This window comes from Morone saxatilis, unplaced genomic scaffold (assembly GCF_004916995.1).
Source record: "Morone saxatilis isolate NCDOM2014 unplaced genomic scaffold, NCSU_SB_2.0 Contig3, whole genome shotgun sequence".
Classification (NCBI taxonomy): Eukaryota; Metazoa; Chordata; class Actinopteri; family Moronidae; genus Morone; species Morone saxatilis.
This window is the reverse complement of record NW_023339873.1, coordinates 14,345,834-14,358,982: the sequence shown is the minus strand read 5'-3', so window position 1 is coordinate 14,358,982 and position 13,149 is coordinate 14,345,834. Positions and strand designations below refer to the sequence as shown.

The 13,149-nt window shown below is 43.5% G+C and overlaps 1 protein-coding gene across 1 annotated transcript in view; it reads right to left on the bottom strand.

Annotated features, from left to right (window-relative positions):
* LOC118337023 (latent-transforming growth factor beta-binding protein 2-like) overlaps positions 1-13,149 on the bottom strand; it is an 80,820-nt gene that overhangs the window by 23,295 nt on the left and 44,376 nt on the right. The window contains exons 9-19 of the mRNA XM_035673831.1: positions 10,695-10,769; positions 6,832-6,954; positions 6,574-6,738; positions 4,750-5,079; positions 3,921-3,940; positions 3,635-3,671; positions 3,081-3,155; positions 2,120-2,245; positions 1,476-1,604; positions 1,141-1,260; positions 756-875 (exon numbers count right to left, since the gene is read on the bottom strand). Coding sequence (XP_035529724.1) covers positions 756-875; positions 1,141-1,260; positions 1,476-1,604; positions 2,120-2,245; positions 3,081-3,155; positions 3,635-3,671; positions 3,921-3,940; positions 4,750-5,079; positions 6,574-6,738; positions 6,832-6,954; positions 10,695-10,769 — 1,320 coding nt within the window. The remainder of the gene's footprint in view (positions 1-755; positions 876-1,140; positions 1,261-1,475; positions 1,605-2,119; positions 2,246-3,080; positions 3,156-3,634; positions 3,672-3,920; positions 3,941-4,749; positions 5,080-6,573; positions 6,739-6,831; positions 6,955-10,694; positions 10,770-13,149) is intronic.

Here is a 13,149-nt window from a genome sequence, read left to right as displayed (position 1 = left end):
TGTGACTGCTCGGTCCTATCACCTAGCCCAGCAGTGGTAATAAAGCCTTGCTGGCCTCCGCTGGGCCCAACAGTACAGTGGCCAGGGCTCTCCAACAATAATATACTGTTTGTTCAAGGCTGTGGCCAAGAGAAAATATTTGGACTCTCCCAAATTGAAGTATTATAAACAATCTTTTTACGGGGGCCAGTGATATCGAAAGATCAGCAATAACACGGTGAATGTGTTTAAACAATACTGGGGATATGCAGAGGCTGCTGGGTAAAAAAGTTGATATATCATACGTGGAAACACTGAATGGAGAGAAAGGGTGGAGGGTTGCAATATAGCCTTCATCACTGTGGTTTTGGGCTGTCGTGTGGGCCCAGTAGTGGTCCACACTGGACATAAAACATCCAATATAAGTCTTTTGAAGCATAAAATACTACTTATTTTATTCGATTTCCGTGCACATCAGCAGCCAAGTGTCCCCGTTCATACTAATTCAGCTTGTGCTGTTTGGTGAACTGTACAGTATCATAAGTTGTCAGGAAGTCATTAATGGGACGGCTTGTTGCCATGCCGCCTTGGTTATTTTTGGTGATGCCAACTGGGAGCAGCAGCTTTGTCTACGTAAATGTTACCTAATACAGGAAGCTTTTACAGTGTAAGAGGGAAACCCAGCTTATTTCCATGCAGTGGTCGGAAACACCCTCAGGAGTTTGGGTAGTGGTGGTGGTTCTGCTGTGCTATGATGGGGTGTGGGGTTTCCTTACCCACACATCTGTCACCAACTGGCCTGAACCCTGGGCCGCAACCCTGGCACTGGAAGGAGCCGACAGTGTTGACGCAGACACCGTCGGGACAGGAGCTGGGATCTCTGCACTCATCTACATCTGCTCAGGGAGAAGGTGGGACATGAAAATAATAATTTGAATTAGTTGTTACTAAAACAATATAAGGTCACAAATACTAATATATACAAACACACAATCACAAAGTAAGCGTAGTGTTCTTCCTGGCTTCTACTAAAGGAAAATACATGTGTTTTGTTACCGGGCTACACATTAACTCATGGCAGCAAACAAAAAGGTCTGGATGGGACTGTGCTGTTATGTGAACTTGAATATGTGTGCATAGGCGCTTGTGCATGCATGTCACCTTCGCATTGGCCTCTCCAAGACTTGGCGTAGCCATCGTTGCATTCACAGGTGTAAGATCCTTCTGTGTTGACGCATTTGCCATTCTGGCACTTGTTGGGCATGCTGCACTCATTAATGTCTGCCAGTTTGAGTGAAAACCAAGGAGAACGGAAAAGAAAGTGACTATTGTGTTCCACAGCATTAATTAGGGCAGGATGCTTTTTAAATGAACAGTACTGACAGACAAGAACTGGTGGTGCCCTAACAGAGAGTCAGAAAGCTAACAGCAGCCTATGGTGGCTTTCATCCATTGGAAACATTATGTCGCCTGCTGTCATGTAGGCTGTGTCTCACCTTGACAGAACTTCCTGTTCTGGGTGATCACCTGGCTGTAGCCACTGTGGCACTGACAGGTGTAGGAGCCAAAGCTGTTTATACAGTGGCCCTTCCCTTCACATGGGTCCATGTCACACTCATTTACATCTACAATGGGAGACAGAGAAAGAAAGTAAAGGCAGAAGACAGAGAAGGAGAGTAGAAGAGATCGAATGCGACATTACATTGCAGTTCCATTTCACCAGCAGAGACTGTTCACTTTCCAAGCCCTGACTTTGGAGCCCCTCTGCTGCACAGGCATTCCTCAGTGATGGGCCTGAGCCCAGCCTAGCAGCGGCTGCGGCCAAGACCTTCACCGTGAGGAAAGGGATCACAGCACCGTGGCAGCTCTTTGGACAGCCTGTACGCTGTTGTCAAGCATCACGGAACAGGTTAACATAAACAAACGGATCCCTTTCATTTTGGCTCGCTTCATGTCTCAAGGCTTCTGTGCCGTGTAATGTTTGGTGTTGAGGACTCGCTTGCAGAGAAATGATGATAGACAGAGCCACTGGGGCCTCTGGTGTCAGCATGTGTGTGTTTGTGCGCCCCTCCTTCTCACTGAGTGTCCCACTGTTACCCCTGTGTTACTCCACCTCCCTCTCTCTCCCATCGTTGCTTACCAATGCAGTTGGTCTGCAGTGAGTTGAGTTTGAATCCTGGCTCGCAGTGGCAGGTGTAGCCCGTCTGCACGGGAATACATTTCCCACGGCCACATATGGTAGGGGTCGTGGCACACTTGTCAATACCTACAAAAAGCCACAGAGATGTGCACAGTCATTACTGAGAAAGCAGACAAGAATATTTCGGACCTACGGTTACACAACATTACAGACATTGTAAAAAATAAAACTGCATTCCACTACCACATGTTGTTTTTCATGGGAACCCGTCTTGCCGTTTTATAGGTGGGGTCTTGGATGAGAGCACAAGTTTTACAGTGCTGTAGTGTTCTAACAGGTGGTATGGAGCTCTTACAAAGGGGTCGACGAGAAACAGGTCATGCACAGTAGAACCTGACATTAGTGTTGTTCTTGACTTTTTCTGTCCAAATGGACTATGGTCCAACAGAGACATTGAACTGGGCCACAATATGTCTTTCTCTATAGGATTACTGTAAATTCTCCTCACTTCCCTTCACTTCTCCCTGTTGCTCTTCTTCTCACTCTCTCTGTCACCCAAATACACGTTAACCCTGTCTTCCGCTCTCCCACCATTTTTCATTAATCTGGCCTCCGTCCACTTAGAGGATAGCTTCCCCTTCCAAGAGGCACACTCTTTCTTGGTTTCTCGCCCTCTCACCCTCTGTGCAGCACGGCGTCTTCCAAGCCAAATTGGCTCTGAGAAAAGGGGTCAAATAAAAGCACAATACAAGCTCTCCTCAGCTTAACTCTGGGTAAGCCTGAAAAAATGTCTTATGAGATGTGCTGCTGTCTGCCAGCAGTTGACTGAGAGCATAAAATATGAGGAGCTGAGCTGTGTGCTGCTCTCTGTCATTCTACAACTCCATACCCACCTGTATAGCACTGGTGATTATAGATACGTACCCAGTGTTTAATACATGTATTCTAATGTATGTTTTACCTGTGGCTGAGTCTGTGTCGGTTGTGTCCTTTGAATCTGGACTCTGGTTGACGATAGAGGAGTCTGGAGAAGTCTCTGTGAAGAGGGAGATCGAGCATTGAGACTGGACCACTAACACCATGGCACATAGTAAATTTTCATTCTCTACGACCTAAACGGGACACTGCTTGTTTTCCTAACCACTACTCTTGCCTAAGCTGTCACTCACTGGGCAGCTATATAAAAATTGTCCAGTCTTTTCTCCAGGCTAAAAACAGCACAATGACCAAAATAAATCAAATAGACTCGTTGAATGTAGTCAACCATTAGACTTTAATGTCAATGTTTTCACTGGCGTGAAGGCAGAGCAGACGAGGACTGAGACTGCCACTGCCGTGCAGGAGTGAGCAATTTATAGAAAACACATTACATGTCTGTGCCTGACTGAAACTACTATTGACCCTCGAGCTTGGAGATGCTAAATCAAACCACAACAGGCATTAAAGAAAAGCATTGAGGCAACTGTTGAGGGTAGTGTTATATGATCTGTGTGAGTAAAGCCAAGGGAAAAATACCTGGATATTTCAGTGGTGAGTCAGTCACAACAGCTGGCTAGAAAGCAAGCAAATATAACTTGTCAAAGACTTTGGTCACATTTCATCACCATATTCATGTTCATACAGTATGTCTGCTTTTGTTGTCATAGTTAGTGGTAATTAGGTGTATGTATCTACCAAAATGTGGTCTGAATAAGTTATATAATCATAGCAAACCCTCCAGCTGAGATAGCTAGAGCATATCGTTCTAAGATAAACATTTCAAAAGTATGTGCCAAGAGGTTGACAAGGAGGGAGAACTTACCGGGCGCAGAATTTCCACATCTGCCACGAGACAGAAAGAAGAGCAAAAGTTTATCAGTAGCGAAAAGTTTTTATTCTGTTCGTATTAACAAGTACCATTACTGACTGCACACAACATACACAACAACCCACATTCTCCTTAGGCACATGCCTTGCAGCTTTGGAGGTCTTTAGTTCTAATAAAACAAAGCTTACGGCAGATTTATCCTCTAAGCTAGGCGGGGAGAGCTGAATCAGAAAGGTAGCGCAGACTACTGGCCAAGGAAAAATGCAAAGAGAGACGAGGAAATAGATATCTCTGATAATGAAGACAAAAATCCCCAAATATTTACAGAATTGTCTCCTCATATAAATCAAGATGTCGTAGCTTTGCCAATAAAGTATCTCACAAGCATTAAATCAGGAGGATACATTTACAGAAAATCCTGGGGATTTATATGTATGGCCCATGTGGATTACTCGTGTGCACTGCTGTGATGCTCAGAAGGGTTTTGCTTTGATGGATGGGGGGACGTGAGCACTACACCGAATATGTTCAATGTTGGATCAAGCATTTATTTATGGAGATCAAAACATCCTGTTGATGTTTGGATTCTTAGAAAAAAAAGCTAATCCATTTGCATCCTGTAGAAGAAAAATTGTATTGGGTATCACTCAGCTGCCCTGCATTGTTTATGTCATAGGTTGTGGTAAAAGTATGCAAAAAATGCACATACTCCAAACTCCAAAGCGTAATATGTACAGAGCATTCGGCAGCAGCAACAATTCACTTCTTTACCATTAAGAGCAAAAATGATAGAGATTTAATGTACCAAACATTTTGTTCTCACCTTCCGGCTGTTTGGGTGTCTCTCTGGCTGGCTGAGAGGGATGGAGAGGCTGCTGTGGGGTCAGAGGGTGCCGGGGTGATTGTGGTGTCTCAGGGTACTCAGGGTATTGGGGTACTTGTGGCGTCTGTGGGTAGCTGGGGTGCTGTGGCCTGATAGGCAGCAGCAATGAGGGACGGGAGGATGGAGGTTGAGGGTAACTGGGGCTCTGCTCCTCCCATGACACTCTTGTGCTCTGCAGATCTTCTTCTCCCAGCCGTCTGAGAGTAATCTGTACATCAGAGGCTGAGTAGGTATATCCATGACCAGCTGGGCAGATCTCCTTGAAATGATCTGCAGGGTAGGCAACACACAGCAGCAAACAATGAGCCACAGAAAACATCACCTCTGTATCCTTCTCTCAGGCTCCTAAGGCTAACATAAAATGCTGCCAGAGTGTAACTGTGCCTCATATTTCTGTTTGATGTCCATAGCAATACAATAAGCCATCCGTGTAATATCGTTATGTTGAGCATGCTCTGTTTTACTGTCTGCTGTGAAAGGGGGTCGGTTTTTTGGCTCTTTCCGCAGAACTAGCTAGCTGGCAGGCCAATGACAGCTGTCACAGGGGGCTACCAGCAAGGGGATTTGGAAAGATTTGAGGATATCTCAAACAGACACGGCCATGCCAGTGGGGGAAGAAGAGGATCATGTAATACTGACTGACCTTTGAACTCTTTGGTGTAGTGAGTGAGAGGCTAATGGAGGATTGGCTGGCTATTTAATAGGACGGAGACTGCACCTCTTTGTGTCGGAGCCCAACAAACCTCAGCAATGGTGAATCCATTACAAGTGAGAAGCACTGTGTCCCCTACCTGACCTGAAACCAGCAACTCTACGCCAAAAGAGTCTGGAATAGAGATATGAGTAATGACAGATATGTGGTCACTGTAAATGCTTGCGTAAATGCAGGAAACGTGGATATGATAGGCTACTGAATGATGAATTTAAAGTGGAGGGAAATGGGGCTATATATGATCAGGAGCCACATCACAGGAAATAGAGTAAATATGGAATGAAAGTCATCGGGCTCCTGTTACCAAGTCGCAAGTAATGGGCCTGGCTGCTTTGCTCAGAACATGGCTCTAACAGCTTGTCAGGCCATACAAAAGCCAGCGTCCGAAATAATCAGAGGCTGTGTGTCTGTGTACTGTGTCAGTCCTGGCTGAGCAGCACCATGGAGGTCTGTGTCTGTGATATCTGATCTATGACAATCCTTATGAATCACTGGCCAGTACAGACACTCCATAAAACCAGCTTGTTTCTCTCAGAGACTTTGAAGATTAGATCGGTATGGAAAAAAAAAGATGACAACTACTTCCCATGTTTCACTTGGCCAAGCTATTTATTTCTGCTGTGAAGCTTTGCCGGTCTATTAGCGGGGTTTCTCTCTGAGGATTGGAGTGATAACACAAGACTGACTCCCACTATTATGTAGCCTCCAAAATATGAAAACTGTTATGTTTTTGGTCTTTTTCCTTTCCAAACACATTTAGTTATTTTGAACTGCTTTACAAGTCTGGCAAAGAGCAGAATGGTGACTTAGTGGTAAATATTCTTCGCTTGTGCTTTCACTACCATTGCTAGCTCTTGCGTAAGATCACATGTGACATTTTATATCTGCAAAAGCATTTAACCCAGTAAATAGTTTTTCAGCACGTACAGTAAAACCAGAAATGAAAATCTGCAGATGGACGACAAGATAAGTCTTGAATTTGATCAGTGTTTGAGAGAGGGAGAAGAATTTAGGACATGCAGCAAGTACAGGGTAACTTTCGGTGGCTGTACCTGATCCGGGCAAAGGACAGCGATCGCACCCAGCTCCCCAGGCCTTGCCCACTCGGCTGCAGCAGCAGATCTGCTTGGTGATGTGTTGGGCAAGCGGCAGAGAGCATGTGCCCGCTGACACTGATCGGTAGCAGAATGCCCTCTGGACAGACACAGCCTTGTCCGCTGGGAAGAGAAGTCGATAAATCCGTCATATTGCAAGGCAATACACGAGAAAAGCCTGTATTATGATTCAAATAAAAAGGGGAAGATACTTACAGACACAGTGCTTGCTTTCAGAGTCGAACATGAAGCCTAGTTTACACATGCACCTGTAGCTTCCTTTGGTGTTGAGGCATTCCGCATCCTTACAGATCCCAGGAAACAGGCACTCATTGATGTCTGTGAAATATGCAATGCGTCAGTCATGGAATATCTAGTACAGCAGTATTTCCTGGTTGTGTCATGAAATCATGTTTTTCCTCCGACAGGAAATTTGTTTTCAACCCAACTTGGTGCAAGTATCAATATCAGATTTCATGTGCTGCATTTCACATGGAGTGTACAGAGCCCAGACCAGCAGAGATGATGTAAGGCTTTAGAAATCTATTACACCTTGAAAGGTGGCAAAATATTGCAATAGATCATGTTGTCAAAACCACCAGCTGCAGGGAGGTGATGAAATATGGAAACTTTCAGGTTTCACAATTGTACGAAAGCAAGGAGGAGTGTTGACATGAGGAAAACATGCACAATAAATTTGACCACTGTAAACCAGAATACACTCAATCATGTATCCTCCTGACAGCAAGATATTCTAAACTCTCAGGGCTGTGGTAACCTTGGATTCTGAATAAGGAAATAGCAGAAAGTTTTAGATTATTATCTTTCTCAGCATCTTTCCTTCACTGTGTCCAATAGGAGTCACAGCATCCTTTCCTTACGTCAAAGAGTGAAAGTCATAAAAAGGTTTTTTCCACTTTCTCTGGCCTGAACCTTTTGCTGGAGCAATACAGTGGCCAGTGGAGTTTACTTACTGCTGAGCCAATAAGCCAAATAGAGGCAAGCTAGCCAGTTAATGTGCCAGCCAGGAGCATAGGGGGACATATTTCAGGCGCTTAGTCATGCAATCACATTGGGACCAGGGAAAGTTTGTTGTTCTAATGTGTTAAACAAAGAGTACATCATTAGGTCTTTTCCTATTGCTTTGACGACTGGAACCCGACAGCCTGCCACCACAGATTTTCCCAATTCTAATTAATCTGCTCTTGTTTTGTTGTTTTGCTTCCTGCTGGAAAAAGTGAGTTTATAAGGGATTAAGGCTGATAAATTCTGTGGATTTGTCCAGGGAATGCCTCAATGTTCTTCTTGTTGTTTGTTGTTGTTTCTTCTTTTCTATCTCTGTTGCTCTTTGTTCTTTTTCTTTTCTATCTCCCTTGGGTGGAACAAGGTCTAAAGCTGGCCTTATAATGACAAAGCCTCCAGCCTCTATGTTATGATAATGTAAACAAGGCCCTGCTAACAAAAGCGACCTGTTTGGATGAGTAAGGATGAGGCACATACTGTGAAGACAGTGAAGCAGACCACAGATGTCATGTCTGCCTGTGCTTATGTTCACGCTTTAAAGAGCTAGGAACAACAATATTCTGTATGCAGGTACGGTGGGGACTTGGGTTTAGTTTAAGCAGCATGCTATCTGGTCAGAGTTCAGGTCAGTGTTGGGCTCAGCCTTCATCACATGGGGTCTTTAATCCATGGTTCGGTTGAGTCCCAGATTAGTGCTATTGTTACAGTCTGCTGGTGAGTTGATTGGGATTGGAACTGACTTCCATGACAACCTGTCAGGACCAGCACTAATCTCAACATCTATTTTGAATCTATGCTTGGCTGCTCTCATTGACAAATAGTCCATGTGGTAAGAACTTAAAAGCGTTCATCTTTCATCATGGTTGTTTTTTATTGTCTGATGATGCATATTGATGACTGCATTGCATCCAAAATAGTTTCCAAACTCTGCATTAACTGTCAACCAGTCTGCTGTGCCCTTACCTGACCTTGCCCACTGTTACCTTCTGGAAAAACCAAGAATCACATAAACACCTGCAGAATTATTTATGGACACTGTAAAGAAAATTGGCAACATTACTCTCTTAATATGTATTGGCTGTTATGGCTAAAGGGAGTCCCTTATGACTACTTTGGAAGTTTAGAACCATACATAACTTATGGGGCCAAAAATGCATCCATTTAGAAACTGTGAATAGGGGGAATGAACATTCTCAAAATAAAGCCAAAGCAGCCATTACTAGGAAAAGTAAGTTTTCACAGGCAAATTCCTACCATATAACCTAATATATCAAGGTCTCAACCTGTTGACCCAGGTAGTTTTCAATATGATAAACGTTAAATGTCAGTGTTTTAAAATAGTATGTAGCCTTTATTAAGGTGATCCAAAATGTCAAAAGAGTCTCTTCTTTGAAGTGGTGTATGAGTAATATGACCTGCTCCCGGCACCAGTTTACCACCCACAACAGAGACTGCACATGCATCTATGTGTGCCTTTCATCTAACAAGTACAGTTACAAATGGCCAATTCAGCTGACCTAGTTTCTGAGAAGCAGCTTCTGAAGATAAGGAATCGTCTCTGAAGTCAGAGAGCAGCGTATGGCTCTGATGGGGCATCTTATCGTATCTTAGCGTGGACGTCACTTACTGTGTACAAAGAGAGAGCGGTAAATCATGCCTATTACAGAATATGAGACAGGCTCTGCTCTGTTCCAAAAATATACTGCAAACAGCTCAGACTAGGAGCCCCAGATTGGGGAGCTGGAGACCATCCTGATAATAATGACAAAATCCCAGAAAAAGCAAGTTTTTGCCTCCTTGGCAGTTGTTGCAAGACCTGAAATTAGAAATAATTTTTGGGAATGGAGCAGCAGCTGAAAGGGACAGAAACTTTAAAGCGCTCCAGTAAATATTGTGGGTAACTGTCAGCTTTGCTTTTTTGGAACTCCAGAAATGAGCAACTGAAAGGCAGGAACATCTTGAAACAATCACAAAAGAAAAGCATGAATAATAGAAAGATAAATTTCCACAGTTGTTGGCTAGTTGACACACTATTGGAAAATAAGTGTGTCCTTGTCCACAGGTCTGTTTTTCTTAAACTATGTTTCAGCTCAATATTACCTGAAAACATCAATAGGCCAATGGTACTGTGCAGATCAGAAAACATGTTGAACTTGATGAACCAATGAATGCAGTTAGAAATGCAGTCAAAGCTGTCCATTGCACTGTTGTTGCACTCCATAGGCTCCAGTGAGCATTTCCCTTTGGATTATGACACCATTAATCAAGTCATTGACACAGCTCAAGTGTCTGTCAGAAAAGATACATTTTGTTATTTAAAGTGTCAGCAACGGTTGCGTTGTTCACAGATTAAGCAGTGCATTCTTCCTGTGTTTTTCAGCCAAGGTTTATTTGTTCATGTCAGTTAATTCCAGTGATGTATACTAACACAAGTAACAAATATAAATAGTCTGACCTCCCTAGTGGCAGACTATCTACAGAGTTGACACTGTGGGTGGTTACTGGTTCATGAACTGAAAGCCAGCAGACAACCAGACAGCTCTGGGATGCTGGAATAGAAGAAAATAAAGGGTATGTTCAAGAACAACCTACGTTTGTTTTTACATACAGGTGGTTAGGTGAGCTGGCAATTTAGGGAGGCTGAGCAACAAACAGATCTATAACTAAGGCTCCCTTCCAAATAGAGAGCCACATATACCATAATCGCAGCCTGCCGTACCAGTCTTCGCTCAGAACCCCAAAGACCAATTAAAACAGCTGCCCCAGATGCTTATTGGCTGCTGAACTCTGACCCTGGACCAAGGCTAATTGTAGTCTTGACCTGGTTCCCAAAGAGGCCAGATGTACAGCAATGAATACTTTTATAGAGGTCCCCAGGGGTCCATGTGAGCATGGAAATATATGGGCAGTTAGCTTTTATAACATTATATCTAATATAAACTATGTTTTTGTTATGGGTAAACTACTTGTAAAAATATGCAGTGGGTTAAATCATACGATAACATTCATAAAATACTTAACTACATACACATTCTTCAACATATTTTATGGCTTACCTTGACAGTGAGTGAGATTCATCCTTTTAAAACCTTTTGGACATTCCACTTGTCCGTTTGCAATTACTGCATATGCTGCAAATAGAAAGAGAAAGCACAGCTTCAGAAGAGCGAAATGATCTTACAGTATCGTGCCTTTCTGTCACAAAGCATTGCATTCATAGCAGAGGGAGAAGAGGAGAACAGCTTTAGGAGGGGACCATATAACTTACAGATGTGAGCATCTTGGCAAGAGGAAAAATGAGGGGACCCACAGCTGGGCCTCGTGGGACTCTAGAGTGAGTGTATGGAAATGGATCCCCATCAACCACATTTATAAGACAGCACTGCCAACCAGCAGAATGTAACGATAACACTCGACGTCATTTATAATCATATTACCTATAACTCTCCTCAAACACTAGGGACAGACGAAGGAAATGCTTGCATCATAAATATGTTGAGGAAGCCTACATGACAGCCCTGACCTTTGTCATCAACCACATTGCGAAATCTACTTAAACAAGAGACTAATACTTTAACTGTGCACACTAGGAATGACAATTAATGTACAGCTCACAGGATGGTGATTCGCCCGAAAAAGCAATAAAAATCATATGGTGTGTGCTTCAGGTGTGTACATTAGAGGTTCACAAAAGTGCAGCAGTAAATAACACAGTGTGTCTGTTAATGTCCCAGTGCGGCCATAGTGACAGAGGCTTGAAAACATTATCTCATTACTCATTCGGCACCCAGTGAAGCCCTAGCATGCTACATTAAATGTACAGAGAGGTCAATGTGACTATCACAAGGCAAAGGGAAAATCTCTGTTTGTGTCTGTGTGTTTGACAGTGAGAAAGAGCTGGTGTCTGAAAGGTTCTATAGGTTTCTAAACAGAGACAGGGTGATTATTAGGAGCAGATCTTTCCATGACATAAACCAAGTTGAAGAATTTTGCTTCATATCGTGTTGAAAGGAGAAAATCCACCCCATGATTTTGGAGGGAATTTTGGGTGTGTTTGGGTGAGGAAAGCTCTAAGAATAACGACATACTTATTAGCACGACGGAACTGTTTCTCACTGTTATAGCCTACTCAATTTACAGTCATAAATCAAACAGTTTAACCTTGCTAATTATGATAGCCATGATTCTGTTTTTGCATTTTTAGCACATAAACACACTGGAAAAATGTAGTTTCTTCCAGGATTTAAAAAAGTATTTAATGGCATATATACAACATAGTGTCTCAACTTATGCAGGCTTTTTAAAGTCATGAACATGAATTTCACTTTTGCAAAAAAAATGCAAAACAGGATGTTTTAAAACTATGTATATACAATCCACCTTTGCATTCATTTTTCCTCGTATCATCATCCAACATGAGTAAACGTAGAGAGAAATCATGGTATCCAAGATTTTGCACTCACAGAAAACAAGAACAAATGACAGTGATGACGATCTTTGGATTTACACCATGGCCAGAAAAAGTAAAAGTACCGCATTGCTATGAAGTTGCTGCCACAGCGACTAAGGGTTGAAAACAGAGGTGACGCACGCAAGTAAGTACGTTCACAGCCTTGCCAGCAGAGAAAATTCATCCCTTCCCCTGGCAGAGTGCTCTGGGAACGGGAGAAAAGATTCACTGTGTTTGTGACCAAAGCTCCAGAAAACCTGTGGATGACTGAAAGGGAGCCCTGGTTTGATCAGCATGCCTTTAAGCAGGACCAGAAAAGATCACTGTAACTTATCCGTCCTCTTCAGCCACCTATACCACCAGACATTAGAAGCAATTGCAAACACATACAAGGATTCATTCATTCATTCATTTTCTAAGTTGGTGAATGGAAAGAATTAGGTACTGTATGGGTTGAGGTCCCAAACCCAGTGGCCAGAAAGCAAGGCTTTGTCAGCCTTCAATATGTGCAGGATACCGTCAATACGAAACCCAGCAATCACTTATGAGTTTGTGTCATTTTCCCAGGAGTGACTGGAATGTGTGCCACATGGAGGCTTTCTGGGAACGCAGTTCTAGAAGCTGAGTTATGTTTTGGTCCTGCTGTGACCCAGTGGACCAGGCAGGGTCAATGTACCTGAGAGTCGACAAAGCAGAAGTGGGTCAGCATGAAGGGGGCAACGGGAAAAGAGGGGAACTGTGTCAAAGCGACGCCGCTGTTCCTGTCTGCCCACCTCCTCATCTTCCTCCGCACCCTCCTAATCCCCCTTTCAAAGTTTCTGAGTAATGAGCTGTTGTGGTAGGGTGGTGGGCACGCCCTCCTGCAGCGATGGGATCAGGGAAAGTCTGGCCTGAGTGACAGCAGGGCGCACATGCCAAGGGAAGCCCAGTGGGGGAGGTCCGGGTGTCTCAATAAAGCTTATTAGCAGGGAGGTGAGGACCTCTGCAGTCAGTAACAACTTCAACATGAATCTGAGAGACAGCTCATTTCAAAACTCGGCATGTCTTAAGATGGCTCGAGA